The sequence below is a fragment of the Pleurodeles waltl genome, chromosome 7, assembly GCF_031143425.1.
Source record: "Pleurodeles waltl isolate 20211129_DDA chromosome 7, aPleWal1.hap1.20221129, whole genome shotgun sequence".
NCBI lineage: Eukaryota > Metazoa > Chordata > Amphibia > Caudata > Salamandridae > Pleurodeles > Pleurodeles waltl.
This window is the reverse complement of record NC_090446.1, coordinates 1,411,129,820-1,411,156,965: the sequence shown is the minus strand read 5'-3', so window position 1 is coordinate 1,411,156,965 and position 27,146 is coordinate 1,411,129,820. Positions and strand designations below refer to the sequence as shown.

The 27,146-nt window shown below is 44.8% G+C and overlaps 1 protein-coding gene across 4 annotated transcripts in view; it reads left to right on the top strand.

The window, feature by feature from the left end:
- Window positions 1-27,146, top strand: part of LOC138246420 (beta-1,4-galactosyltransferase 3-like) — a 204,244-nt gene that overhangs the window by 101,317 nt on the left and 75,781 nt on the right. For all 4 annotated transcript variants that reach the window (XM_069201025.1, XM_069201026.1, XM_069201027.1 and 1 more), the window contains one exon: window positions 20,462-20,584. In XM_069201025.1, the coding sequence (XP_069057126.1) occupies window positions 20,462-20,584 (123 nt within the window). The remainder of the gene's footprint in view (window positions 1-20,461; window positions 20,585-27,146) is intronic.

Here is a 27,146-nt window from a genome sequence, read left to right as displayed (position 1 = left end):
TTCCATATGTAGTAAACAGGTTGAGTCAAAACAAACTCAAACTCATACTAATAGCACCAACATGGGCAAGGCAACCTTGGTACACGACACTACTAGACCTGTCAGTAGTACCTCATGTCAAACTACCCAACAAACCAAGGGGGTTATTCTAACTTTGGAGGAGTGTTAATCCGTCCGAAAAGTGACGGTAAAGTGACGGATATACCACCAGCTGTATTACGAGTTCCATAGGATATAATGGACTCGTAATACGGCTGGTGGTAAATCCGTCACTTTTCCGTCACTTTTGGGACGGATTAACACCTCCTCCAAAGTTAGAATAACCCCCCAAATCTGTTAACACAACACAAACAACAGATCAGACATCCAAATCCAGCATCTTTGAATCTAGCAATTTGGCTCCTGAAATCCTAGAATTCGGACACTTGCACCTCACACAAGAATGTATGGAGGTCATAAAACAAGCTAGGAAACCTACCACTAGACGCAAACAAGTGGAAAAGATTTGTGTATTACTGCCAGAATAATCAAATTCAGCCATTACACGCATCTCCAAAATATATAGTTGGATATTTACTACATTTGCAAAAATCAAATCTAGCTTTCTCTTCCATAAAAATACATCTCACCGCAATATCCGCTTACCTACAAATTACTCATTCAACTTCACTATTTAGAATACCAGTCATTAAAGCGTTTATGGAAGGCTTAAAGAGAATCATACCACCAAGAACACCACCTGTTCCTTCATGGAACCTCAACATTGTCTTAACAAGACTCATGGGTCCACCTTTCGAGCCCATGCATTCTTGTGAAATGCAATACTTAACGTGGAAAGTTGCATTTTTGATTGCCATCACATCTCTAAGAAGAGTGAGCGAGATTCAAGCATTTACCATACAAGAACCATTTATTCAGATACATAAAAAGAAAGTAGTTCTAAGAACAAATCCTAAATTTTTACCAAAGGTTATCTCACCGTTCCACTTAAATCAAACAGTAGAATTACCAGTGTTCTTCCCACAACCAGATTCTGTAGCTGAAAGAGCACTACATACATTAGACATCAAAAGAGCACTAATGTACTACATTGACAGAACGAAACTAATTAGAAAAACAAAACAACTATTTATTGCCTTTCAAAAACCTCATACAGGAAATCCAATTTCAAAACAAGGCATTGCTAGGTGGATAGTTAAGTGTATTCAAACCGGCTATCTTAAAGCAAAGAGAGAGCTGCCTATTACACCAAAGGCACACTCAACCAGAAAGAAAGGGGCTACCATGGCCTTTCTAGGAAATATTCCAATGAACGAAATATGTAAGGCAGCAACATGGTCTATGCCTCATACATTTACCAAGCACTACTGTGTAGATGTGTTAACTGCACAACAAGCCACAGTAGGTCAGGCTGTACTAAGAACATTATTTCAAACTACTTCAACTCCTACAGGCTGAACCACCGCTTTTGGGGAGATAACTGCTTACTAGTCAGTGCACAGCATGTGTATCTGCAGCTACACATGCCATCGAACGGCAAATGTCACTTACCCAGTGTACATCTGTTCGTGGCATGAGTCGCTGCAGATTCACATGCGCCCACCCGCCTCCCCGGGAGCCTGTAGCCGTTTAGAAGTAGATCTTCAACATTTGTAAATATATTACTTTAACCTTTATTATGTACATACGTATTCATTCCATTGCATGGGCACTATTACTAACATACACAACTCCTACCTCACCCTCTGCGGGGAAAACAATCTAAGATGGAGTCGACGCCCATGCACAATGGAATCGAAGTGGGAGGAGTCCCTCGGTCTCGTGACTCGAAAAGACTTCTTCGAAGAAAAACAACTTGTAACACTCCGAGCCCAACACCAGACGGCGGACTGTGCACAGCATGTGAATCTGCAGCGACTCATGCCACGAACAGATGTACACTGGGTAAGTGACATTTTCCATATACATATATGTTCAATGGCATGTGTAGCTGCAGATACACATGCTGTGCACATCCCGCCATCTAGTGTTGGGCTCGGAGTGTTACAAGTTGTTTTTCTTCGAAGAAGTCTTTTCGAGTCACGAGATCGAGGGACTCCTCCCCTTTCGGCTCCATTGCGCATGGGCGTCGACTCCATCTTAGATTGTTTTCTTTCCGCCATCGGGTTTCGGACGTGTTCGTCTTCACTCCGTGTTTCGGTTCGGAAAGTTAGTTAAATTTTGGAAAAATTCTACGGTATTGTTTGCGTTCGGTATCGGGTTAGTTAACACAGATCGACATCGAAATTTGAAGAGCTCCAGTGGCCCATCGGGGTTTGGATTCCCCGGCGGGGCCTGGTTGGCCCGACTACGTGCGTCTTCAAGGCTAATGGAACTGACCCCATTCCGCTTCTGCCCCGAATGCCACAACAAGTATCCTTACACAGATCAGCATCTGGTCTGTAATTTGTGTTTGTCTCCAGAACACAAAGAGGATACCTGTGAGGCCTGTCGAACATTTCGGTCGAGGAAAACGCTAAGAGACCGGAGAGCAAGAAGACTTCAAATGGCACCGGCAGAACACCAACACTTGGAGGAAGAAGAAACATTCTCCATCCAGGATTCGGACTCGGACGAGGCCGAAACCGTACAGACGCCGAAAACCGTGAGTAAGACACCCCTGGCCAAAACTCACGGAAAATTCATCAGAGCCCAGGAGACGCCTCCGCCGGCAGGCCATGGCTTAACCCGAAAATTAGGTGACCGACCATCGGCACCGAAAAAGGGCACGCACGTGTCAGTCATCCGACTCCGGTCGAGATACTGGCACAGAACAGGCTCGCATCGAGAAACCGGCACCGAAAAAGATCGGCACCGAGATATCGGAACACCGAAAGCCAAAAAAAGTGTCTTCTTAGCCGAAAAAGACGGTTGAAAAAGTTTTGATACCGAAACATCCGGCTTCGGAGCCGAAACCAAGTTCCTACACTGAGGAGCAGGCACTGTCCTCACAATTGTAAAGACACAAATTTGGGCAGGAGCTAGAACCTGGGGAGCCAGATTACACGCAAACAAGGCTCCACATTCAAAAAGAGACAGGGAGAATAAGAACTCTCCCTCCAATCCAAATGAAAAGGAAACTTGCTTTCCAAGAGAAAGACAAACAGCCACAGGCAAAGGTGGCAAGACAAGTAACTCCGCCACCATCACCACATCGCTCACCACAACCATCACCAATGGCCACTCCACCAATGATGCAGTCCCCAACACATACTGGGATGAGCCAAGATGACCCTGACGCATGGGATCTTTATGATGCGCCTGTATCAGATAACAGTCCCGACTGCTACCCAGCGAGGCCATCACCACCTGAGGATAGTACGGCTTACACTCAGGTGGTGTCCAAAGCAGCCGCATTTCACAATGTCACCCTGCACACAGAACCAATTGAAGATGACTTTTTGTTTAATACTCTGTCGTCCACACATAGTCAGTACCAGAGTATCCCTATGTTACCGGGAATGCTGAAACACTCCAAACAAGTATTTCAAGAGCCTGTGAAAGGCAGGACCATTACTCCAAGGGTGGGAAATAAAGTACAAACCACCACCAACAGACCCCGTGTACATCACGCAGCAATTAACACCGGACTCGGTGGTAGTAGGTGCAGCTCGCAAAAGGGCGAACTCGCACACATTTGGAGATGCACCACCACCCGACAAGGAAAGTTGCAAGTTTGACGCAGCGGGGAAAAGGGTTGCGGCACAAGCAGCCAACCAATGGCGCATTGCCAATTCACAAGCCTTGCTATCAAGATACGATCGGGCTCATTGGGACGAAATGCAACACTTCATCGAGCATTTACCCAAAGAGTTCCAAAAGCGTGCGCAACAAGTGGTGGAAGAAGGCCAGAGTATCTCTAATATCCAGATACGGTCGGCAATGGATGCAGCAGACACAGCTGCAAGAACTGTAAATACAGCGGTCACCATACGGAGACACGCATGGCTCCGCACCTCAGGATTTAAGCCAGAAATTCAACAAGCGGTGCTGAATATGCCTTTTAATGGACAGCAGTTGTTTGGGCCGGAAGTGGACACTGCTATCGAGAAACTTAAAAAGGACACAAACGGCGAAGGCCATGGGCACACACTACTCCCCACAAAGCAGAGGCACATTTAGGAGAAACCAGTTTAGAGGGGGGTTTTGAGGACAGAGCACAGAACCCTCAACCTCCCAAACAAGGCCCACATACCAGAGCCATTATCAGAGGGGAAGTTTTCGGGGACAATACAGAGGGGGACAAATCCCTAAAACTAGAGGGAAGTTCCAAAGTCCCAAAACACCGCAAAATAAACCGTGACTTCAGTGTCACAAATCCCAAAAACATAAAACCAGTGGGGGGGAGACTATCAAATTTTTACCAAAACTGGGAGGAAATAACAGCGGACACGTGGGTCCTAGCCATTATCCAACATGGTTACTGCATAGAATTCCTACAATTCCCTCCAAATGTCCCACCGAAAACACACAACATGTCCAAACAACACTTGGATCTATTACAACTGGAGGTCCAAGCGTTGTTGCAAAAACATGCAATAGAACTAGTACCAATACATCAGAAAGGAACAGGTGTTTACTCCCTGTACTTTCTCATACCCAAAAAAGACAAAACTCTAAGACCCACCCTAAATCTCAGAACCTTAAACATTTACGTCAAATCAGATCACTTTCACATGGTGAAACACTATTATGGAAGTAAATATTACTATTATTAAACACTGCAAGACGTGATCCCATTGCTCAAACAACAAGACTACATGACAACACTAGACCTCAAGGATGCGTATTTCCATATACCCATACATCCTTCCCACAGAAAATACTTAAGGTTTGTAATCGAAGGAGTACATTACCAGTTCAAAGTGTTGCCATTCGGAATAACAACAGCGCCAAGAGTTTTTACAGAATGCCTTGCCGTAGTAGCAGCCCATATCAGAAGACAGCAAATACATGTGTTCCCGTATCTAGACGATTGGTTAATCAAAACCAATACGCAAGAACAGTGTTCACAGCACACAAAGTACGTTATAGAAACCCTTCACAAGCTAGGGTTCTCACTCAACTACAACAAATCACACCTACAACCGTGTCAAATACAACAGTACTTAGGAGCAACAATCAACACAAGAAAAGGGATTGCCACTCCAAGTCCACAAAGGGTATAGACATTCCAAAACGTTATACAGGCCATGCACCCAAACCAAAGGTTCCAGGTAAAATTAGTAATGAAACTACTAGGCATGATGTCCTCATGCATAGCCATTGTCCAAACGCAAGATTACACATGCAGCCCTTACAACAGTGCCTAGCATCACAACGGTCACAAGCACAGGGTCAACTTCAAGATCTAGTGTTGATAGACCGCCAAACATACACCTCGCTTCAATGGTGGAATACTAAAAATTTAAACAAAGGGCGGCCTTTCCAAGACCCACTGCCTCAATACGTAATCACAACGGATGCTTCCATGGTAGGGTGGGGAGCACACCTCAACCAACATAGCATCCAAGGACAATGGGACACTCAGCAGAGACAGCTTCATATAAATCACTTAGAACTACTAGCAGTATTTCTAGCGTTGAAAGCATTTCAACCTCTAATAACCCACAAACACATTCTTGTCAAAACAGACAACATGACAACAATGTATTTTCTGAACAAACAGGGAGGGACACACTCTACACAATTGGGTCTCTTAGCTCAAAAGATATGGCATTGGGCGATTCACAACCACATTCGCCTAATAGCGCGATTCATACCAGGAATTCAAAATCAGTTAGCCGACAATCTCTCTCGGGATCACCAACAGATCCACGAATGGGAAATCCATCCCCAAATACTAAAAACTTACTTCCAAAGATGGGGAACACCGCAAATAGACCTATTTGCAACAAAAGAAAACGCAAAATGCCAACACTTCGCATCCAGGTACCCACAGGCTCACTCTCAAGGCAATGCGTTATGGATGAGTTGGTCAGGGATATTTGCATACACTTTTCCCCCTCTCCCACTCCTTCCGTATCTAGTAAACAAATAAAGTCAAAACAAACTCAAACTCATACTGATAGCACCAGCTTGGGCACGACAACCTTGGTACACGACATTAGTAGACCTGTCAGTAGTGCCTCATATCAAACTACCAAACAGACCAGATCTGTTAACTCAACACAAACAACAGATCAGACACCTGAATAATCAAATTCAACCATTACACGCATCTGCTAAAAGCTTCGTAAGCTACCTACTACACTTACAAAAGTCCAAGTTAGCTTTTTCATCCATTAAAATACATCTGACTGCAATTTCGGCTTATCTGCAAATTACGCATTCAACTTAATTATTCAGAATCCCAGTCATAAAGCATTTATGGAGGGTCTGAAAAGGATTATCCCACCAAGAACACCACCAGTTCCTTAGTGGAACCTCAACATTGTAATAACAAGACTCATGGGTCCACCATTTGAACTCATGCACTCATGGAGATACAGTAATTAACATGGAAAGTAGCCTTTCTAATAGCTATCACATCTCTCAGAAGAGTAAGTGAAATACAAGCATTTACCATACAAGAACCCTTTATACAAATACACAAGCATAAAGTAGTTCTACGCACAAATCCAAAATTCTTACCTAAAGTCATTTCACCGTTCCACTTAAATCAAACAGTGAAACTTCCAGTGTTCTTTCCAGAACCAGATTCTGTAGCTGAGGGAGCATTCCATACATTAGACATCAAAAGGGCACTAATGTACTATATAGATAGAACCAAACAAATTTTCAAAACAAAACAATTGTTTGTTGCTTTCCAAAAACCTCATACAGGGAATCCAATATCCAAACAAGGCATTGCCAGATGGATAGTTAAATGTATTCAAACCTGTTATATGAAAGCAAAGAGAGAACTGCCTATTACACCAAAGGCACACTCCACTAGAAAGAAAGGTGCCACCATGGCTTTTCTAGGAAACATACCAATGACTGAAATCTGTAAGGCAGCCACATGGTCTACGCCTCATACATTTACCAAGCATTACTGCGTGGATGTGTTAACCACACAACAAGCCACAGTAGGACAAGCAGTATTAAGAACATTATTTCAAACAACTTCAACCCCTACAGGCTAAGCCACCGCTTTTGGGGAGATAACTGCTTAATAGTCTATGCACAGCATGTGTATCTGCAGCTACACATGCCATTGAACGGAAAATGTCCCTTACCCAGTGTACATCTGTTTGTGGCATGAGACGCTGCAGATTCACATGCGCCCTCCCACCTCCCCGGGAGCCTGTAGCCGTTTGAAGTTGACAAAAATTAAAACTTGTACATTTGTAAATCTGTAAATATATCACTTTTAGTCACATTATGTACATACATACTTACTCCATTGCATGGGCACTATTACTATATACACAACTCCTACCTCACCCTCTGCGGGGAAAACAATCTAAGATGGAGTTGACGCCCATGCGCAATGGAGCCGAAAGGGGAGGAGTCCATCGATCTTGTGACTCGAAAAGACTTCTTTGAAGAAAAACAACTTATAACACTCCGAGCCCAACACTAGATGGCGGGATGTGCACAGCATGTGAATCTGCAGCATCTCATGCCACGAACAGATGTACACTGGGTAAGTGACATTTTCCGTATGTATGTATGTATGTATATATATGTGTGTGTGTGTGTGTGTATATATATATATGTATGTGTATGTATATATATGTGTATGTATATATATGTGTATGTATATGTATGTGTATATATGTATGTGTATGTATATACATATACATATATATATATATGTTCGACAGCATGTGTAGCTGCAGATACACATGCTTTGCACATCCCGCCATCTAGTGTTGGGCTCTGAGTGTTACAAGTTGTTTTTCTTCGAAGAAGTCTTTTGAGTCACGAGATCGAGGGACTCCTCCCCTTTCGGCTCCATTGCGCATGGGCGTCGACTCCATCTTAGATTGTTTTTTTTCCACCATCGGGCTCAGACGTATTCGATGGCATGTGTAGCTGCAGATACACATGCTGTGCATTATCCTGACATCTAGTGTTGGGCTCGGAGTGTTACAAGTTGTTTTTCTTCGAAGAAGTCTTTTCTAGTCAAGAGACCGAGGGACTCCTCCCTTTCGGCTCCATTGCACATGGGCGTCGGCTCCATCTTAGATTGTTTTGTTTCCGCCATCGGGTTCGGACGTGTTCCTCTTCGCTCCGTATTTCGGTTCGGAAAAGTTAGTTAGATATCGGAAAATTCAACGGTATTGTTTGCGCTTGGTACCGGGTTAGTGCTAGCACATCGACACCGAAGAAAAAAGCGTTCCGTCGGCCCTTCGGGGCTTCCCCTCCTCGGCGGGGCCTGGTCTGCCCGACCGCGTCCATCTTCAAAACCTCATGGACCGGACCCCCTTCCGCTTCTGCCCCAGCTGCCACGCAAAGTATCCTTATACAGACCAACACTTGATCTGTAATCAGTGTTTGTCTCCCGAACACATAGAGGATACTTGCGAGGCCTGTTGGGCATTTCGATCAAAGAAAACACTACGGGATCGAAGAGCTCGAAGACTCCAAATGGCGTAGACACCTGCGGGGCACGTCTAAGAAGAGGAGAGATTCTCCATTCGAGATTCGGACTCGGACGAGTCCGAGATTGAGCAGCCGAAGATGCAACAAACCGTGAGTAAACCAGCCCCGGTAAAAACTCACACCAAAATAATGAAGGCCAAGGGGACGCCACCGCCAACAGGCCCTGGCTTAACCCGAAAATACGGTGACCAAATATCAGCACCGAAAAAGGCCTCACACAGGCGAAGACATCCGACTTCGGTCGAGATACCGGCTCTGACCAGACTCGGCAACGAGAGCTCGGCACCCCAAAAGTCAAAAAGGTTTCCTCGGAGCCGAAAGACTGTCAAAGATTTCGTGCCGAAACATGCAGCCTCGGAGCCGAAACAAGGCTCCTATACAGAGGAACAAGGCCTTTCAACACAATTACAATGTCACAGATTTGAACAAGAACTGGGCATGGGAGAGCCAGACCATACCCAGAGAAGGCTGCATATACAAAAAGACACTGGAAGAATAAGAACTCTTCCTCCAATAAAAATGAAGCGCAAGCTCGCATTCCAAGAGGTGGAAATGCAGCTAAAAGCGAAAGTGGCTAAAGAAAAGACACCACCACGATTCTCGCCGCAGCAATCGCCAGCACATTCGCCACATCTGTCCCCGGTAGCGACACCCCCAATGATGCAGTCACCAACACACACGGGGATGAGCCAGGATGACCAGGATGCATGGGATTTGTATGATGCACCGGTCTCGGACAATAGTCCTGATTGCTACCCGGAAAGGCCGTCACCACCTGAGGACATTACTGCATACATGCAGGTGGTTTCAAGGGCAGCTACGTTCCATAATGTAGCATTGCATGCAGATCCCATAGAGGACGACTTTTTGTTCAACACCCCGTCATCTACGCACAGCCAATACCAAAGCTTGCCAATGCTGCCAGGCATGTTGAAACACGCCAAACAGGTGTTTCAGGACCCCGTAAAAGGCAGAGCCATCACGCATAGGGTGGAGAAGAAATATAAACCACCCCCTACTGACCCTGTATATAGCACACAACAATTAACTCCTGATTCAGTGGTAGTAGGAGCAGCCCGGAAAAGGGCAAACTCCCAAAGTTCTGGAGACGCACCACCGCCCGACAAAGAAAGTCGGAAATTCGATGCAGCAGGCAAGAGGGTGGCAGCACAGGCAGCCAATTAATGGCGAATTGCCAGTTCTCAAGCTCTACTGGGAAGATACAACCGGGCACATTGGGATGAAATGCAACATCTCATTCAACACCTTCCCAAAGAGTTCCAGAAACGTGCCCAGCAAGTTGTTGAGGAGGGCCAAACTATCTCCAACAACCAAATAAGGTCGGCTATGGACTCAGCAGACACTGCGGCCAGGACAGTAAACACAGCGGTAACCATTCGGAGACACGCATGGCTACCTCCGGATTCAAGCCAGAAATTCAGCAGGCTGTGCTTAATATGCCTTTCAATGAACAACAGTTATTTGGGCCGGAGGTCGATACGGCTATTTAAAAACTGAAAAAAAGACACGGACACGGCTAAAGCCATGGGCGCGCTCTACTCTCCACATAGCAGAGGCACTTTTAGGAAGACGCACTTTAGAGGGGGGTTTCGTGCTCAATCCACATAGCCTTCCACCTCACAAGTCAGACCCACATATCAGGGCCAGTATCAGAGAGGAGGGTTTCGAGGACATTATAAGGGTGGCCAATTCCCTAAACCAAGGAGGAAATTCCAGAGCCCAAAAACCCCACAAACTAAACAGTGCCTTCAATGTCACAAACCCCCACCACGCAACACCGGTGGGGGGGAGACTGACAAAATATTACCACAACTGGGAACACATAACTACGGACATGTGGGTCCTAGCCATTATCCAACATGGTTATTGCATAGAATTCCTACATTTGCCACCAGATGTGCCTCCATGAGCACACAATATGTCCAAACAACACTTAGACCTGTTACAACTAGAAATCCAAGCATTGCTACAAAAAGAAGCAATAGAACTAGTACCCAACCATCAAAAAGGAACCGGTGTATACTCCCTGTATTTCCTAATTCCAAAGAAAGACAAAACACTGAGACCCACATTAGACCTCAGAACACTGAATCTTTACATCAAATCAGATCACTTTCACATGGTGACACTTCAAGACGTGATTCCCTTGCTCAAACAACAAGACTAAATGTCAACATTAGATCTCAAGGATGCTTATTTCCTCATACCCATACATCCTTCACACAGGAAAAACCTAAGGTTTGTAATTCAAGGCGTGCATTACCAATTCAAAGTATTACCATTCGGCATAACAACAGCCCCAAGGGTATTCACAAAATGCCTTGCAGTAGTAGCCGCTCACATCAGGAGACAGCACATGCACGTATTCCCTTACTTAGACGATTGGTTAATAAAAACCAGCACTCGCCAACAGTGTCTTCTACACACAAAATACGTCATAGAAACCCTACACAAACTAGGGTTCTCTATGAACTACCAAAAATCACATCTACAACCGTGTCAAATACAACAATACTTAGGAGCAACAATCAACACAAAAAAAGGGATTGCCACTCCAAGTCCACAAAGGGTACAAGCCTTCCAAAATGTGATATTAAACATGTACCCAAACCAACGTTATCAAGTGAGGTTTGTAATGAAACTCCTAGGCATGATGTCTTCATGCATAGCCATTGTCCCAAACGCAAGACTACACATGCAGCCCTTACAACAGTGCCTAGCATCACAATGGTCACAAGCACAGGGTCAGCTTCTAGATCTGATGTTGATAGACCGCCAAACATACATCTCGCTTCAATGGTGGAACAGTATAAATTTAAACCAAGGGCGGCCTTTCCAAGACCCAGTGCCACAATACGTAATAACAACAGATGCTTCCATGATAGGGTGGGGAGCACACCTCAATCAACACAGCATCCAAGGACAATGGGACATACAGCAAAAACAGTTTCACATAAATCACTTAGAACTGTTAGCGGTATTTCTAGCGCTCAAAGCATTTCAACCCATAATAAGCCACAAACACATTCTTGTCAAAACAGACAACATGACAACAATGTATTACCTAAACAAACAGGGAGGCACACACTCGACACAATTGTGTCTCCTAACACAGAAAATATGGCATTGGGCGATTCACAACCACATTCGCCTAATAGCACAATTTATTCCAGGAATTCAGAACCAGTTAGCAGACAATCTCTCTTGGGATCACCAACAGATCCACGAATGGGAGATTCATCCCCAAATACTAAACACTTACTTTCAAATGTGGGAAACACCACAAATAGATCTATTTGCAACAAAGGAAAACTCAAAATGCCAAAACTTCGCATCCAGGTACCCACTAGATCAGTCTCAGGGAAATGCGTTATGGATGAGCTGGTCAGGGATATTTGCTTACGCTTTTCCCCCTCTCCCACTCCTTCCATATCTAGTAAACAAATTGAGTCAAAACAAACTCAAACTCATACTAATAGCACTGACATGGGCAAGACAACCTTGGTACACAACACTACTAGACCTCTCAGTAGTACCTCATGTCAAACTACCAAACAGACCAGATCTGTTAACACAACACAAACAACAGATCAGACACCCAAATCCAGCATCGCTGAATCTAGCAATTTGGCTCCTGAAATCCTAGAATTCGGACACTTAGACCTCACACAAGAATGTATGGAGGTCATAAGACAAGCTAGGAAACCTACCACTAGACACTGCTATGCAAATAAGTGGAAAAGATTTGTTTATTACTGCCATAATAATCAAATTCAACCCTTACACGCATCTGCCAAAGATATAGTAGGATACTTACTACAATTGCAAAAGTCAAAGCTAGCTTTCTCTTCAATAAAGATACATCTGACCGCAATTTCAGCCTACCTGCAAATTACGCACTCAACTTCATTATTTAGGATACCAGTCATAAAAGCATTTATGGAAGGCCTAAAGAGAATTATACTACCACGAACACCACCAGTTCCTTCATGGAACCTCAACATTGTCTTAACACGACTCATGGGTCCACCTTTTGAGCCCATGCACTCTTGTGAAATGCAATACTTAACATGGAAAGTTGCATTTCTAATTGCTATCACATCTCTAAGAAGAGTGAGTGAAATTCAAGCATTTACCATACAAGAACCATTTATTCAAATACACAAGCATAAAGTAGTTCTACGGACAAATCCAAAATTTTTACCGAAAGTGATCTCACCGTTCCACTTGAATCAAACGGTAGAATTACCAGTGTTCTTCCCACAGCCAGATTCTGTAGCTGAAAGAGCACTGCATACATTAGACATCAAAAGAGCACTAATGTACTACATTGACAGAACAAAACTAATTCGAAAAACAAAACAACTATTTATTGCTTTCCAAAAACCTCATACAGGGAATCCAATTTCTAAACAAGGCATTGCTAGGTGGATAGTTAAGTGTATTCAAACCTGCTATCTTAAAGCAAAGAGAGAGCTGCCTATTACACCAAAGGCACACTCAACCAGAAAAAAAGGTGCTACCATGGCCTTTCTAGGAAATATTCCAATGAACGAAATATGTAAGGCAGCAACATGGTCTACGCCTCATACATTTACCAAACACTACTGTGTAGATGTGTTAACAGCACAACAAGCCACAGTAGGCCAAGCTGTACTAAGAACATTATTTCAAACAACTTCAACTCCTACAGGCTGAACCACCGCTTTTGGGGTGATAACTGCTTACTAGTCGGTGCACAGCATGTGTATCTGCAGCTACACATGCCATCGAACGGAAAATGTCACTTACCCAGAGTACATCTGTTCGTGGCATTAGTCGCTGCACATTCACATGCGCCCACCAGCCTCCCCGGGAGCCTGTAGCCGTTTAGAAGTAGATCTTAAACATTTGTACATTTGTAAATATATTACTTTAAACTTCATTATGTACATACGTATTCACTCCATTGCATGGGCACTATTGCTAGCATACACAACTCCTACCTCACCCTCTGCGGGGAAAACAATCTAAGATGGAGTCGACGCCCATGCGCAATGGAGTCGAAATGGGAGGAGTCCCTCGGTCTCGTGACTCGAAAAAAGACTTCTTCAAAGAAAAACAACTTGTAACACTCCGAGCCCAACACCAGATGGCGGGATGTGCACAGCATGTGAATCTGCAGCGACTAATGCCACGAACAGATGTACACTGGGTAAGTGACATTTTCCATATATATATGTTCGATGGCATGTGTAGCTGCAGATACACATGCTGTGCATATCCCGCCATCTAGTGTTGGGCTCAGAGTGTTACAAGTTGTTTTTCTTCGAAGAAGTCTTTTCGAGTCACAAGATCGTGGGACTCCTCCCATTTCGGCTCCATTGCGCATGGGCGTCGACTCCATCTTAGGTTGTTTTCTTTCCGCCATCGGGTTCGGACGTGTTCCTCTACGCTCCGTGTTTCGGAAGATTAGTTAGATATCGGAAAAATTTGACAGTATTGTTTGCGCTCGGTATCGGGTTAGTTAACACAGATCGACACCGAATTTTGAAGAGCTCCGGTTGCCTTTCGGGGTTTCGGTTCTCTGGCGGGGCCTGGTCGGCCCGACCACGTGCGTCGACAAGACTAATGGAACGGACCCCATTCCGCTTATGCCACAACAAGTATCCTTACACAGATCAACATTTGGTCTGTAACTTGTGTTTGTCTCCAGAACACAAAGAGGATACCTGTGAGGCCTGTCGAGCGTTGCGATCGAGGAAAACGCTGAGGGACCGGAGAGCGAGGACGTCAAATGGCGTCGGCGCCGTCAGGACACCAAGACTTGGAGGAAGAAGAAACCTTCTCCATCGCTAACTCGGACGAGGCCGAAACAGAACAGACGCCGAAAATCGTGAGAAAAACCGCTCCAGCCAAAACTCACGGAAAATTCATCAGAGCCCAGGGGACGCCACCGCCAGCAGGCCATGGCTTAACCCAAAAACTCGGTGACAGTCCATCGGCACCGAAAAAGGGCACGCATGTGTCGAAGTCATCCGACTCCGGTCGAGATACTGGCACAGAAAAGACTCGACCCAGAGACACCGGGTCAGAACAATCTCGACATCGAGATACCAGCACTGAGAGATCGGAACACCGAAACACAAAAAAGTGGCTTCGGAGCCGAAAAAGATGGTGGAAAAGGTTTTGATCCCGATACATCCGGCTTCGGAGCCGAAAACAAGTTCATACACTGAAGAGCAAGGGCTTTCCACACAAATGCAAAGCCATAGATTCGGACAGGAACTAGAGGCAGGGGAGCCAGATTATACACAGAGAAGGCTCCATATCCAAAAGGAGACAGGGAAGATAAGAACTCTCCCTCCTATAAGGATGAAAAGGAAACTAGCTTTCCAAGAGAAGGATAAACCACCACAAGCAAAGGTGGCAAAACAAGTAACTCTGCCACCATCACCTCAACGCTCACCGCAATCATCACCTGTCGCTAGCCCACCGATGGTGCAGTCTCCAACGCACACAAGCATGAGCCAAGATGACCCAGATGCATGGGATCTTTGTGATGCGCCTGTGTCAGATAACAGTCCTGACTGTTACCCAGCAAGACCATCACCACCTGAGGACAGTACTGCTTACACGCAGGTGGTGTCCAGAGCAGCTGCCTTTCACAACGTCACACTGCACACTGAACCAATCGAGGATGACTTTTTATATAACACTCTGTCATCCACACATAGTCAGTACCAGAGTCTTCCAATGCTACCTGGAATGTTAAAGCACGCAAAGGAAATATTTCAGGAACCCGTGAAAAGCAGGACTATTACTCCTAGGGTGGAGAAAAAGTACAAGCCTCCACCAACAGACCCTATGTACATTACGCAGCAACTGACACCGGACTCTGTAGTAGTTGGCGCAGCACGGAAAAGGGCGAATTCACACACCTCCGGGGATGCACCACCAACCGATAAAGAAAGTCGCAAGTCACAGCGGGAAAAAGAGTGGCAGCACAAGCAGCCAATCAATGGCGCATTGCGAATTCACAGGCTTTGCTGTCAAGATATGACAGAGCCCACTGGGACGAAATGCAACACTTTATTGAACATCTGCCCAAAGAATTCCAAAAACATGCACAACAGGTGGTAGAAGAAGGCCAAAGTATCTCAAATAACCAGATACGCTCAGCAATGGATGCAGCAGACACAGCTGCAAGAACTGTAAATACAGTGGTGACAATTCGGAGATATGCATGGCTGCGCACCTCAGGATTCAAGCCCGAAATCCAACAGGCTGTGCTTAATATGCCTTTTAATGGACAGCAGTTGTTTGGGCCGGAAGTGGACACTGCTATCGAAAAGTTAAAGAAAGATACAGATACGGCCAAGCCCATGGGCGCGCTCTACTCCCCACAGACCAGAGGCACTTTTAGGAAGACACCATTTAGAGGGGGGTTTCGGGCTCAAACAGAACCCTCAACTTCACAAAATAGGCCCACATACCAGAGCCAGTATCAGAGAGGAGGCTTTCGGGGACAGTACAGAGGGGGACAGTTCCCTAAGACTGGAGGGAAGTTCCAAAGTCCCAAGACCCCTCAAAACAAACAGTGACTTCAGTGTCACAAATCCCCAACACGTAACACCAGTGGGGGGGAGACTAACAGATTTTTACCAAAATTGGGAGGAAATAACAACTGACTCGTTGGTCCTAGCCATCATCCAACATGGCTATTGCATAGAATTCCTACAATTACCACCAAAAACACACATGTCCAAACAACACATGGATCTATTACAAATAGAAGTCCAAGCGTTGTTGCAAAAAGAGGCAATAGAACTAGTACCCAGTCATCAAAAAGGGACAGGGGTTTACTCCCTGTACTTTCTCATACCCAAAAAGGACAAATCTCTAAGACCTATATTAGATCTCAGAACACTAAATCTTTACATCAAATCAGATCACTTTCACATGGTAACACTTCAAGACGTAATCCCCTTACTCAAACAACAAGATTACCTGACGACATTAGATCTCAAAGATGCGTACTTCCATATACCCATACATCCTTCACACAGGAAATACTTAAGGTTTGTATTCCAAGGAGTACATTACCAGTTCAAAGTGTTACCATTCGGAATAACAACAGCACCAAGGGTATTTACAAAATGCCTTGCAGTAGTAGCGGCACATATCAGAAGACAGCACATACACGTATACCCGTTTCTAGACGATTGGTTAATCAAAACCAACACCCAGAAACAGTGTCTTCATCGCACAAAATACGTCATAGAAACCCTTCACAAACTAGGGTTCTCACTAAACTACCAAAAATCACACTTACAGCCGTGTCAAATACAACAATACTTAGGAGCAACAATCAACACAAAAAAGGGATTGCCACTCCAAGTCCACAAAGGGTACAAGCATTCCAAACCGTACTGCAAAGCATGCACCCAAACCAAAAGTATCAGGTAAAATTGGTGATGAAACTGCTAGGCATGATGTCCTCATGCATAGCTATTGTCCCAAACGCAAGATTACACATGCGGCCCTTACAACAGTGCCTAGCAACACAATGGACACAAGCACAGGGTCAACTTCAAGATCTAGTGTTGATAGACCGCCAAACACACATCTCGCTTCAATGGTGGAATCCTGTAAATTTAAACCAAGGGCGGCCTTTCCAAGACCCAGTGCCTCAATACGTAATCACAACAGATGCTTCCCTGGTAGGATGGGGAGCACATCTCAACCAACACCGCATCCAGGGACAATGGGACACTCAGCAGAAACAACTTCACATAAATCAGCTAGAATTACTAGCAGTGTTTCTAGCGTTGAAAGCATCTCAACCGATAATAACCCACAAACTCATTCTTGTCAAAACAGACAACATGACAACAATGTATTACTTAAACAAACAGGGAGGCACACACTCATCACAACTGTGTCTCTTAGCACAGAAGATTTGGCATTGGGCGAATCACAATCACATTCACCTAATAGCGCAATACATACCAGGAATTCAAAACCAATTGGCAGACAATCTCAGTCAAGATCACCAACAGATCCACTAATGGGAGATTCATCCACAGATACTGCAAGCCTACTTCCAAAAGTGGGGAACACCGCAAATAGACCTATTCGCAACAAAAGAAAACGCAAAATGCCAAAACTTTGCATCCAGGTACCCACAGCCTCACTCCAAAGGCAATGCGTTATGGATGAGTTGGTCAGGGATATTTGCTTACGCTTTTCCCCCTCTCCCACTCCTTCAGTATCTTGTAAACAAATTGAGTCAAAACAAACTAATACTAATAGCACCAACTTGGGCACGACAACCTTGGTACACGACATTAGTAGACCGGTCAGTAGTGCCTCATATCAAACTACCAAACAGACCAGATCTGTTAACTCAACACAAACAACAGATCAGACACCCGAGTCCAGCATCATTCAATCTAGCGATCTGGCTCCTGAAGTCTTAGAATTTGGACACCTAGACCTTACACAAGAATGTATGGAGGTCATCAAACAAGATAGAAAACCTACTACAAGACATTGCTACGCAAATAAATGGAAACAACTTGTTTATTACTGTCAAAATAATCAAATTCAACCATTACACGCGTCCGCAAGAGACATTGTAAGCTACTTACTACACTTACAAAAATCTAACTTAGCTTTTTCGTTCATTAAAATACATCTCACAGCAATTTCAGCATATCTGCAAATTACACATTCAACTTCACTATTTAGAATCCCAGTCATAAAAGCATTTATGGAGGGTCTAAAAAGGATCATTCCACCAAGAACACCACCAGTTCCTTCGTGGAACCTCAATATTGTATTGACGCGACTCATGGGTCCACCATTCGAACCCATGCACTCTTGTGAAATGCAATACTTAACCTGGAAAGTAGCCTTTCTAATAGCTATCACATCCCTCAGAAGAGTGAGTGAAATACAAGCCTTTACCATACAAGAACCCTTTATACAAATACACAAGCATAAAGTGGTTCTACGCCCAAATCAAAAATCTTTGCTAAAAGTTATATCACCGTTCTACTTAAACCAAACTGTGGAACTCCCAGTGTTCTTTCCACAACCAGACTGTAGCTGAAAGAGCATTACATACATTAGACATAAAAAGAGCTCTAATGTACTACATTGATAGAACTAAACAGTTTCACAAAACAATTGTTTGTAGCTTACCAAAAACCGCATACAGGGAATCCAATATCCAAACAGGGCATTGCCAGATGGATAGTTAAATGTATTCAAACCTGTTATGTTAAAGCTAAAAGAGAACTGCCTATTACACCAAAGGCACACTTCACTAGAAAGAAAGGCGCCACAATGGCCTTTCAATGAAATATACCAATGATAGAAATGTGTAAGGCAGCCACATGGTCTACGCCTCATACATTTACTAAACATTACTGCGTGGATGTGTTGTTAACACAACAAGCCACAGTAGGACAAGCAGGACTAGGAACATTATTTCAGACAACTTCAACTCCTACAGGCTAAGCCACCACTTTGGGGGAGATAACTGCTTACTAGTCTATGCACAGCATGTGTATCTGCAGCTACACGTCATTGAACAGAAAATGTCACTTACCCAGTGTACATCTGTTCGTTGCATGAGACGCTGCAGATTCACATGCACCCTCCCACCTCCCCGGGAGCCTGTGGCTGTTTTAAGTTGACTGGAATTAAACTTGTACATTTGAAATATTGTAAATATAACGCTTTTAAGCACATTATGTACATACATACTTACTCCATTGCATGGGCATTATTAATATATACACAGCTCCTACCTCACCCTCTGCGGGGAAAACAATCTAAGATGGATTCGACGCCCATGTGCAATGGAGCCGAAATGGGAGGAGTCCCTCAATCTTATGGCTCGAAAAGACGTCTTCTAAGAAAAACAACTTGTAACACTCCGAGCCCAACACTAGATGGCGGGATATGCACAGCATGTGAATCTGCAGCGTCTCATGCCACGAACAGATGTACACTGGGTAAGTGACATTTTCCATATATATATATAATATAGTGTTTTGAGCATTTAAGGTCGGTAATAATTATTGGGTGGTAAGGGCATTGTTAGGTTTTAGGTGAGTATAGGTTTTGTGGTTGTAATGGCATTTTTAGGATTAGGGTGGGTATGAATATTTTATATATTGGTTATACGTCGTACTTTACTTTATGCCATGCATATGCCTTTACCAACCATGCCTTTACAACAAGATTTTTCATAAAAACATGCATGGTAATGACTTATGCATTATACTTACTGAGTTGTAAGAGCATGCATGGTAAGTGCATGTGGTGTTCCGCCATACAGCAATACTCTACATGGTTGAGGAATTTGTTTTTCTTCCCATAGGATAACCTTGCAGAACTCCGAAATTGCAGTGTCCAGTTTAAGTGAAAAAAAATTCCTATCTAAAAACCTACTTACCTGAACAATTTTTCTCTGATGCCTAAACGTGTATAAAGATATTTACTATTTTTATAATTTGGTGTGGGTCTTCTTCATGAGGCATGTGTCTCATTTAGTGACTATTGTATGTATTTGGAGATGTCTTGCACTCTGAGTTAAGCCTAAGTCTGCTCGACCTCTAAATAGAGCACTTTGGGATTGCATAGCAAGCCCTGTCCACTCACTGGGGAACCCCTGGACCCCTTACATGGTATTCACATATGACATAAAGAGCCAGCTTCACACTTTATATTACCACTGCATTTAGTGTCCAATCATGACTTCTGCCTAAAAATATCTTCAGGCTATTTTAACTTTATTGTAATTAATTATTTGCAGGTTACCATACAAGTCTTACTTTGGAGGTGTCTCCGCCCTGACACCTGAGCAGTACATGAAGATGAATGGATTTCCTAACAACTACTGGGGTTGGGGAGGAGAGGATGACGACATTGCTGTAAGGTACAGTAATATTTTTGTCTCTTTGTTAGGCAGTTGCACATGGTTAGTTACATTTGAAACTCTATATCTCAAGCGAGCACAATTAAACTAAAGTATCTTCCTCTTAATCTTGTAGGGGGACTTTGTTAAATAATATTGGCCACTTAAGCTATACTTGTTGCAAGCACACCATTGTAGAGTGTCAGATGACAATTGAAGTAAGCACTTGATGGCCTAATACATTGAGACTACCCTTCAGATTAATACAGATTTGTTTGTGTGGCTTCTACAAAAATAGGTTATCCAGTATTGGGTCTTTCATAGATTCACATGCTTGAATCATTCCCCATCGTCAAAGTGGGAGTCCCACAGTACCATAGTAAAGCAGTATGCCAGAATTACAATAGGCTAAAATTGGCAGGAGGCCATCAGTCTAATAGCATATCTTTGTCCTTTTTAAAAAATTACTCAACTTGAGTCCTGTGGGACGAAGGTGCTGCATGTGAATGACTCACATAGAATCTGTTTACATTCCCTTACCCACTCCATCAGGTAATGGAGTGTAAAATTTGCCGTACCTTCTCTTTAAGAACCTTGAGAAACAGAGATGGAAGATTACGCCTGTGGTTACAGAAGTTCAGATCCCAAAGATCTTGCTTTTCAGATGAGGACAGTGATTCAACTGTAAGGTCCCATAAAAGATCAAGATCGTCTGACCAAGGGGTTTCTGAGGAGAGCAGGAAGGCCTTGAAGTCTTACCACAAAAGACCCTCACAAAAAGGAGAAAACTCCTATCTCCGCAGGGACGGCCTCCTCCCAACCATCCTTCCACTCCTGGTGACATTGAGGCCCAAAATCCCTCTCAGAACGCATTGACGACAACCGCAGGACGAAATGGCGATTACTTGGTCCCTACTCCATCTCCTTCACCTACTCACCCCTCAGACTCTCCCCACTGAGAACGTTGGGGGTTTCAAATAACCTAATGGGCCAAGATGCAGCACGTTTCCACCTACCAACCTGTTATGCAGTTGGACCATTTTCTCCATGGTACGGTCCCTCCAGTTCCACCTCACCTCAATTTAAAAAACAAAAATATAAGGCCACTCTGTAGTCACTCAGGCAGCTCAAAGACTGTCAAAAAACTTGCCCATTTCCATATGAGGAAGGCAGCCGCCTGGACAATGTGGGGAAGAGGTTTTCTCTCATGTCTGCCATTACCGTCCGTGCAGCCAACACTCTTTCAATCCTAGGGCGTTATGACTGCCAGATGTGGTCAGACATCAGCAGCTTGCATGATCTCATCCCTGAAGAAAGGAAGTCTGAGGCGAAGAAGATACTGCAGGAGGGCGAGCGTACTTCTTAAGAGATGATCAGCTGTGCCATTGACATCCCCTAGACAGGTTTCCGCCAATTAGCGGAAGCAGCAGTTTTAAGCCACAAGGATGGCTTAAAGCCATATCTAGTAGGCCGGAGGTCCAATCAAAGACCTTTGACATGCCCTATGATGACGAAACGTTGTTTGGGAAGCACATTGACAACACTTTATTGGCAATAAAAACAGACACTGGCACTGCCAGGTCTCTTGGCACTTTGCACTTGAATAAATTGCCCTTTCGAGGTGTCAGAGTGAGCGGTTTCTCTTCTTAAAGAGGTGGATACCAAAGACCACAACAATTTCAATTACATCCCAGTATAGGCTTCCTACCATAAGGCCTACCTCCATCCACCCTTAGCAGCCTACAAGGACCAGCTACAACCACTCTTTCCATCCGTGTGGGTGCAAATATCTTAAACTTCCTCCACCACTGGAAGGAGATAACATCAGAAAAATGGGTGTTGGATCTAGTAAACTACGGCCATACTTTGATACTTGTGCAGAGACCACCAACCCATCCTCCGAAAGGAGCGCACACACCCCGTCTTCACTTAATAAAGAAAGAAGCATTTATAATGCTTTCCAAAGGTGCGATAGAGAAGGTTCCCCCTCATTAAAGAGGATTAGGATTTTACTCCCATTTTTTCCCTGTGCGAAAGAAGACTGGGGAATGAAGGCCCATACTAGACCTCAGGAAATTGAACACATTTCTTCACAAACAGTCCTTCCGTATGATTACTTTATCAGACATGCTTCCTCTTCTAGACAGAGGAGATTACATGACATCGTTGGACTTACAAGATGCTTACTTTCTCATTCATCCCAAGCACCGCAAATACCTAAGCTTCACAGTAGCTGGTACCCATTATCAGTTCAAAGTCCTTCCTTTCGTATTAAAGTCAGCTTCCTCGGATTTTCTTGAAATGTCTTACCCCATTGGTGGCTACACTTCGCAAACAAGGTCATCCGGTATTTCTCTACCTAGACGATTGGGTGGCTGGTGAAAGCTTCATCACCGCAGCAAGCATCCCAAGCCACCAGGGCCTCTCTTTCACTATTTTGTAGACTAGGCCTCACTGTGAACTACCAAAAATCCTCCACCATGCCAACTCAAGGGATTACTTTTCTGGCTGCCAACCTCGCCACAATCGAGAGCAAGGCTTACATGTCAGAAGACAGACAACAAAGACTATCCAATCTGACTCTACAAATCTCCAAAAGAAAGTATGTGTTCGATGGCATCTGTCGCTGTAGATACGCATGTTCTGCAATAGCTCGCCATCTGGTGTTGGGCCGGAGTGTTACAAGTTGTTTTTCTTCGAAGAAGTCTTTCGAGTCACGGGACCGAGTGACTCCTCCTTTTGTCTCCATTGCGCATGGGCGTCGACTCCATCTTCGATTGTTTTTTTTCCGCCATCGGGTTCGGACGTGTTCCTGTCGCTCCGAGTTTCGGAACGGAAAATTAGCTAATTTCGGAAGATTTTCGTCGGTATTGTTGCGTTCGGGATCGGCGTACTTAGATTCCACACCGCATCGAAGATCGAAGAGCTCCGGTGCCCTTCGGGGTAGTTTTTCGATCCTCCGTCGGGGCCTGGTCGGCCCGACCGCGTGCTGAAGAACGCCGATGGAACGGACCCCGTTCCGTTTCTGCCCCAAATGCCACAATAAATACCCCTACACAGACCAACACTTGGTCTGCAACCTGTGCCTGTCACCTGAGCACAGCGAAGACCCCTGCGAGGCCTGTCGTGCGTTCCGGTCCCGAAAAACACTCCGAGACCGTCGAGCCAGAAGACTTCAAATGGCGTCCGCACCGACAGCCCAACGGGAGTTCGAGGAACAGGAAGAAGAAGGTACCTTCTCGATCCAAGACTCAGACTCCGAAGGATTCGACGATACACAAACCGTGAGTAAGACGTCGAAAACCACACAAAGAAACATTTACAAGGCCCAGGGGACGCCACTGCCACCAGGCCATGGCTCGACCCATAAATTCGGTGACCGACCGTCGGCACCGAAAAAGGCCCAAACAGTGCCGAGATCGTCCGACTCCGGTCGAGACACCGGCACGCAGCCTTCTCGGGACCGAGAAAGTGCTGGAGACAAGCCTCGACACCGAGATGCCGGTGTGGACACGGCTCGACGCCGAGACAGCGGCACCGAAACAGATCGACGCCGAGAGGTTTCGGCCCCGAAAAGGAAAAAAGTCACCTCGGAGCCGAAAAAACACGCAGACAAAGTTTCGATGCCGAAACAAACTGCAAGCGACCCAGCTTCAGGCTCTTATACAGAAGAGCACTCGCTAACCTCCCAAATGCAAAAGCATAGGTTTGAGGAAGAGCTACAAGCAACTGATGTGGACCATACGCAAAAGCGTATCTTCATTCAGCAGGGGACAGGAAAAATAAGCACCCTTCCCCCCATTAGGAGAAAGAGAAGGTTGGAGTTCCAGACGGAACAAGCACCACAACCAAAAGTGGTGAAAAGAGTTACACCACCACCCTCTCCTCCGCCCGTGATTAACGTTTCACCAGCACAAACTCCATCACACTCCCCAGCTCACACCACCATGAGCCAGGGTGACCAAGATCAGGACGCATGGGACCTATACGACGCCCCAGTGTCAGACAACAGCCCGGAGGCATACCCTACAAAGCCATCTCCACCAGAAGACAGCACCGCGTACTCTCAGGTGGTGGCTAGAGCAGCACAATTTCACAACGTAAGCCTCCACTCAGAACAGGTCGAGGATGATTTCTTGTTCAACACACTCTCCTCCACCCACAGCTCATACCAAAGCCTGCCTATGCTCCCTGGTATGCTCCGGCACGCAAAAGACATATTTAAGGAGCCGGTCAAAAGTAGGGCAATCACACCAAGGGTGGAAAAAAAGTATAAGCCGCCTCCTACGGACCCGGTTTTCATCACTACACAGCTGCCACCAGACTCTGTTGTTGTAGGAGCAGCTAGGAAAAGGGCCAACTCTCACACATCTGGAGATGCACCACCCCCAGATAAAGAAAGCCGCAAGTTCGATGCAGCTGGTAAGAGTCGCAGCACAAGCTGCAAACCAGTGGCGCATCGCGAACTCCCAGGCACTACTTGCGCGCTATGACAGAGCCCACTGGGACGAGATGCAACATCTCATTGAACATCTGCCCAAGGACTTCCAAAATAGGGCAAAACAAGTGGTTGAGGAGGGACAGACCATCTCCAACAACCAGATACGTTCCTCCATGGACGCTGCAGATACAGCTGCACGGACAATTAATACATCTGTAACTATCAGAAGGCATGCATGGCTCCGAACGTCTGGATTTAAACCAGAGATTCAACAAGCAGTTCTCAATATGCCTTTTAATGAAAAAGAACTGTTCGGTCCAGAAGTGGACACAGCGATTGAGAAACTCAAAAAAGATACGGACACTGCCAAAGCCATGGGCGCACTCTACTCCCCGCAGAGCAGAGGGAATTACAGCACATTCCGTAAAACGCCCTTTCGAGGGGGGTTTCGGGGTCAAAGCACACAAGCCAGCACCTCACAAGCAACACCGTCCACTTACCAGGGACAGTATAGAGGAGGTTTTCGGGGACAATATAGAGGAGGGCAATTCCCTAGAAATAGAGGGAGATTTCAAAGCCCCAAAACCCCTACTACTAAACAATGACTCACATGTCACTCACCCCCTCCACACAACACCAGTGGGGGGAAGAATAGGTCATTATTACAAAGCATGGGAGGAAATCACTACAGACACTTGGGTTCTAGCAATTATCCAACATGGTTATTGCATAGAATTTCTACAATTCCCTCCAAACATACCACCAAAAGCACAAAATTTAACAACACACCATTCCAATCTCCTGGAGATAGAAGTGCAGGCACTATTGCAAAAGAATGCAATCGAATTAGTGCCAAACACACAAATAAACACAGGAGTTTACTCACTGTACTTTCTCATACCAAAGAAGGACAAAACGCTGAGACCAATCCTAGACCTCAGAGTAGTGAACACTTTCATCAAATCAGACCACTTCCACATGGTCACACTACAAGAAGTATTGCCATTGCTAAAACTGCACGACTACATGGCAACTTTAGACCTCAAGGATGCTTATTTCCATATACCAATACACCCATCGCACAGGAAATACCTAAGGTTTGTATTCAAAGGAATACATTACCAATTCAAGGTACTGCCTTTCGGATTAACAACCGCACCAAGAGTCTTTACCAAATGTCTAGCAGTAGTCGCAGCACACATAAGAAGGCAGCAAATACATGTGTTCCCATATCTAGACGACTGGCTAATTAAGGCCCATTCGTTAATAGAGTGCTCAAATCACACAAATCATATCATACAAACCCTCTTCAAACTAGGGTTCACCGTCAATTTCACAAAATCCAAAATTCTGCCACGCAAGGTACAACAATACCTGGGAGCCATAATAGACACATCAAAAGGAGTAGCCACTCCAAGTCCACAAAGAATTCAAAATTTCAACACCATCATACAACGCATGTATCCAACACAAAAGATAAAGGCAAAGATGGTATTACAACTCCTAGGCATGATGTCATCATGCATAGCCATTGTCCCAAACGCAAGACTGCACATGAGGCCCTTACAACAATGCCTAGCATCACAGTGGTCTCAAGCACAGGGTCACCTTCTAGATCTGGTGTTAATAGACCGCCAAACTTACCTCTCGCTTCTGTGGTGGAACAACATAAATTTAAACAAGGGGCGGCCTTTCCAAGACCCAGTGCCACAATACGTAATAACAACAGATGCTTCCATGACAGGGTGGGGAGCACACCTCGATCAACACAGCATACAAGGACAATGGAACGTACATCAAACAAAACTGCATATCAATCACCTAGAACTTCTAGCAGTTTTTCAAGCACTAAAAGCTTTCCAACCAATAATAGTTCACAAATACATTCTCGTCAAAACAGACAACATGACAACAATGTATTATCTAAACAAGCAGGGAGGGACGCACTCCACGCAGTTAAGCCTGCTAGCACAAAAAATTTGGCATTGGGCAATTCACAACCAAATTCGCCTAATTGCACAGTTTATACCAGGGATACAAAATCAACTCGCAGACAATCTCTCTCGAGATCACCAACAGGTCCACGAATGGGAAATTCACCCCCAAATTCTGAACACTTATTTCAAACTCTGGGGAACACCT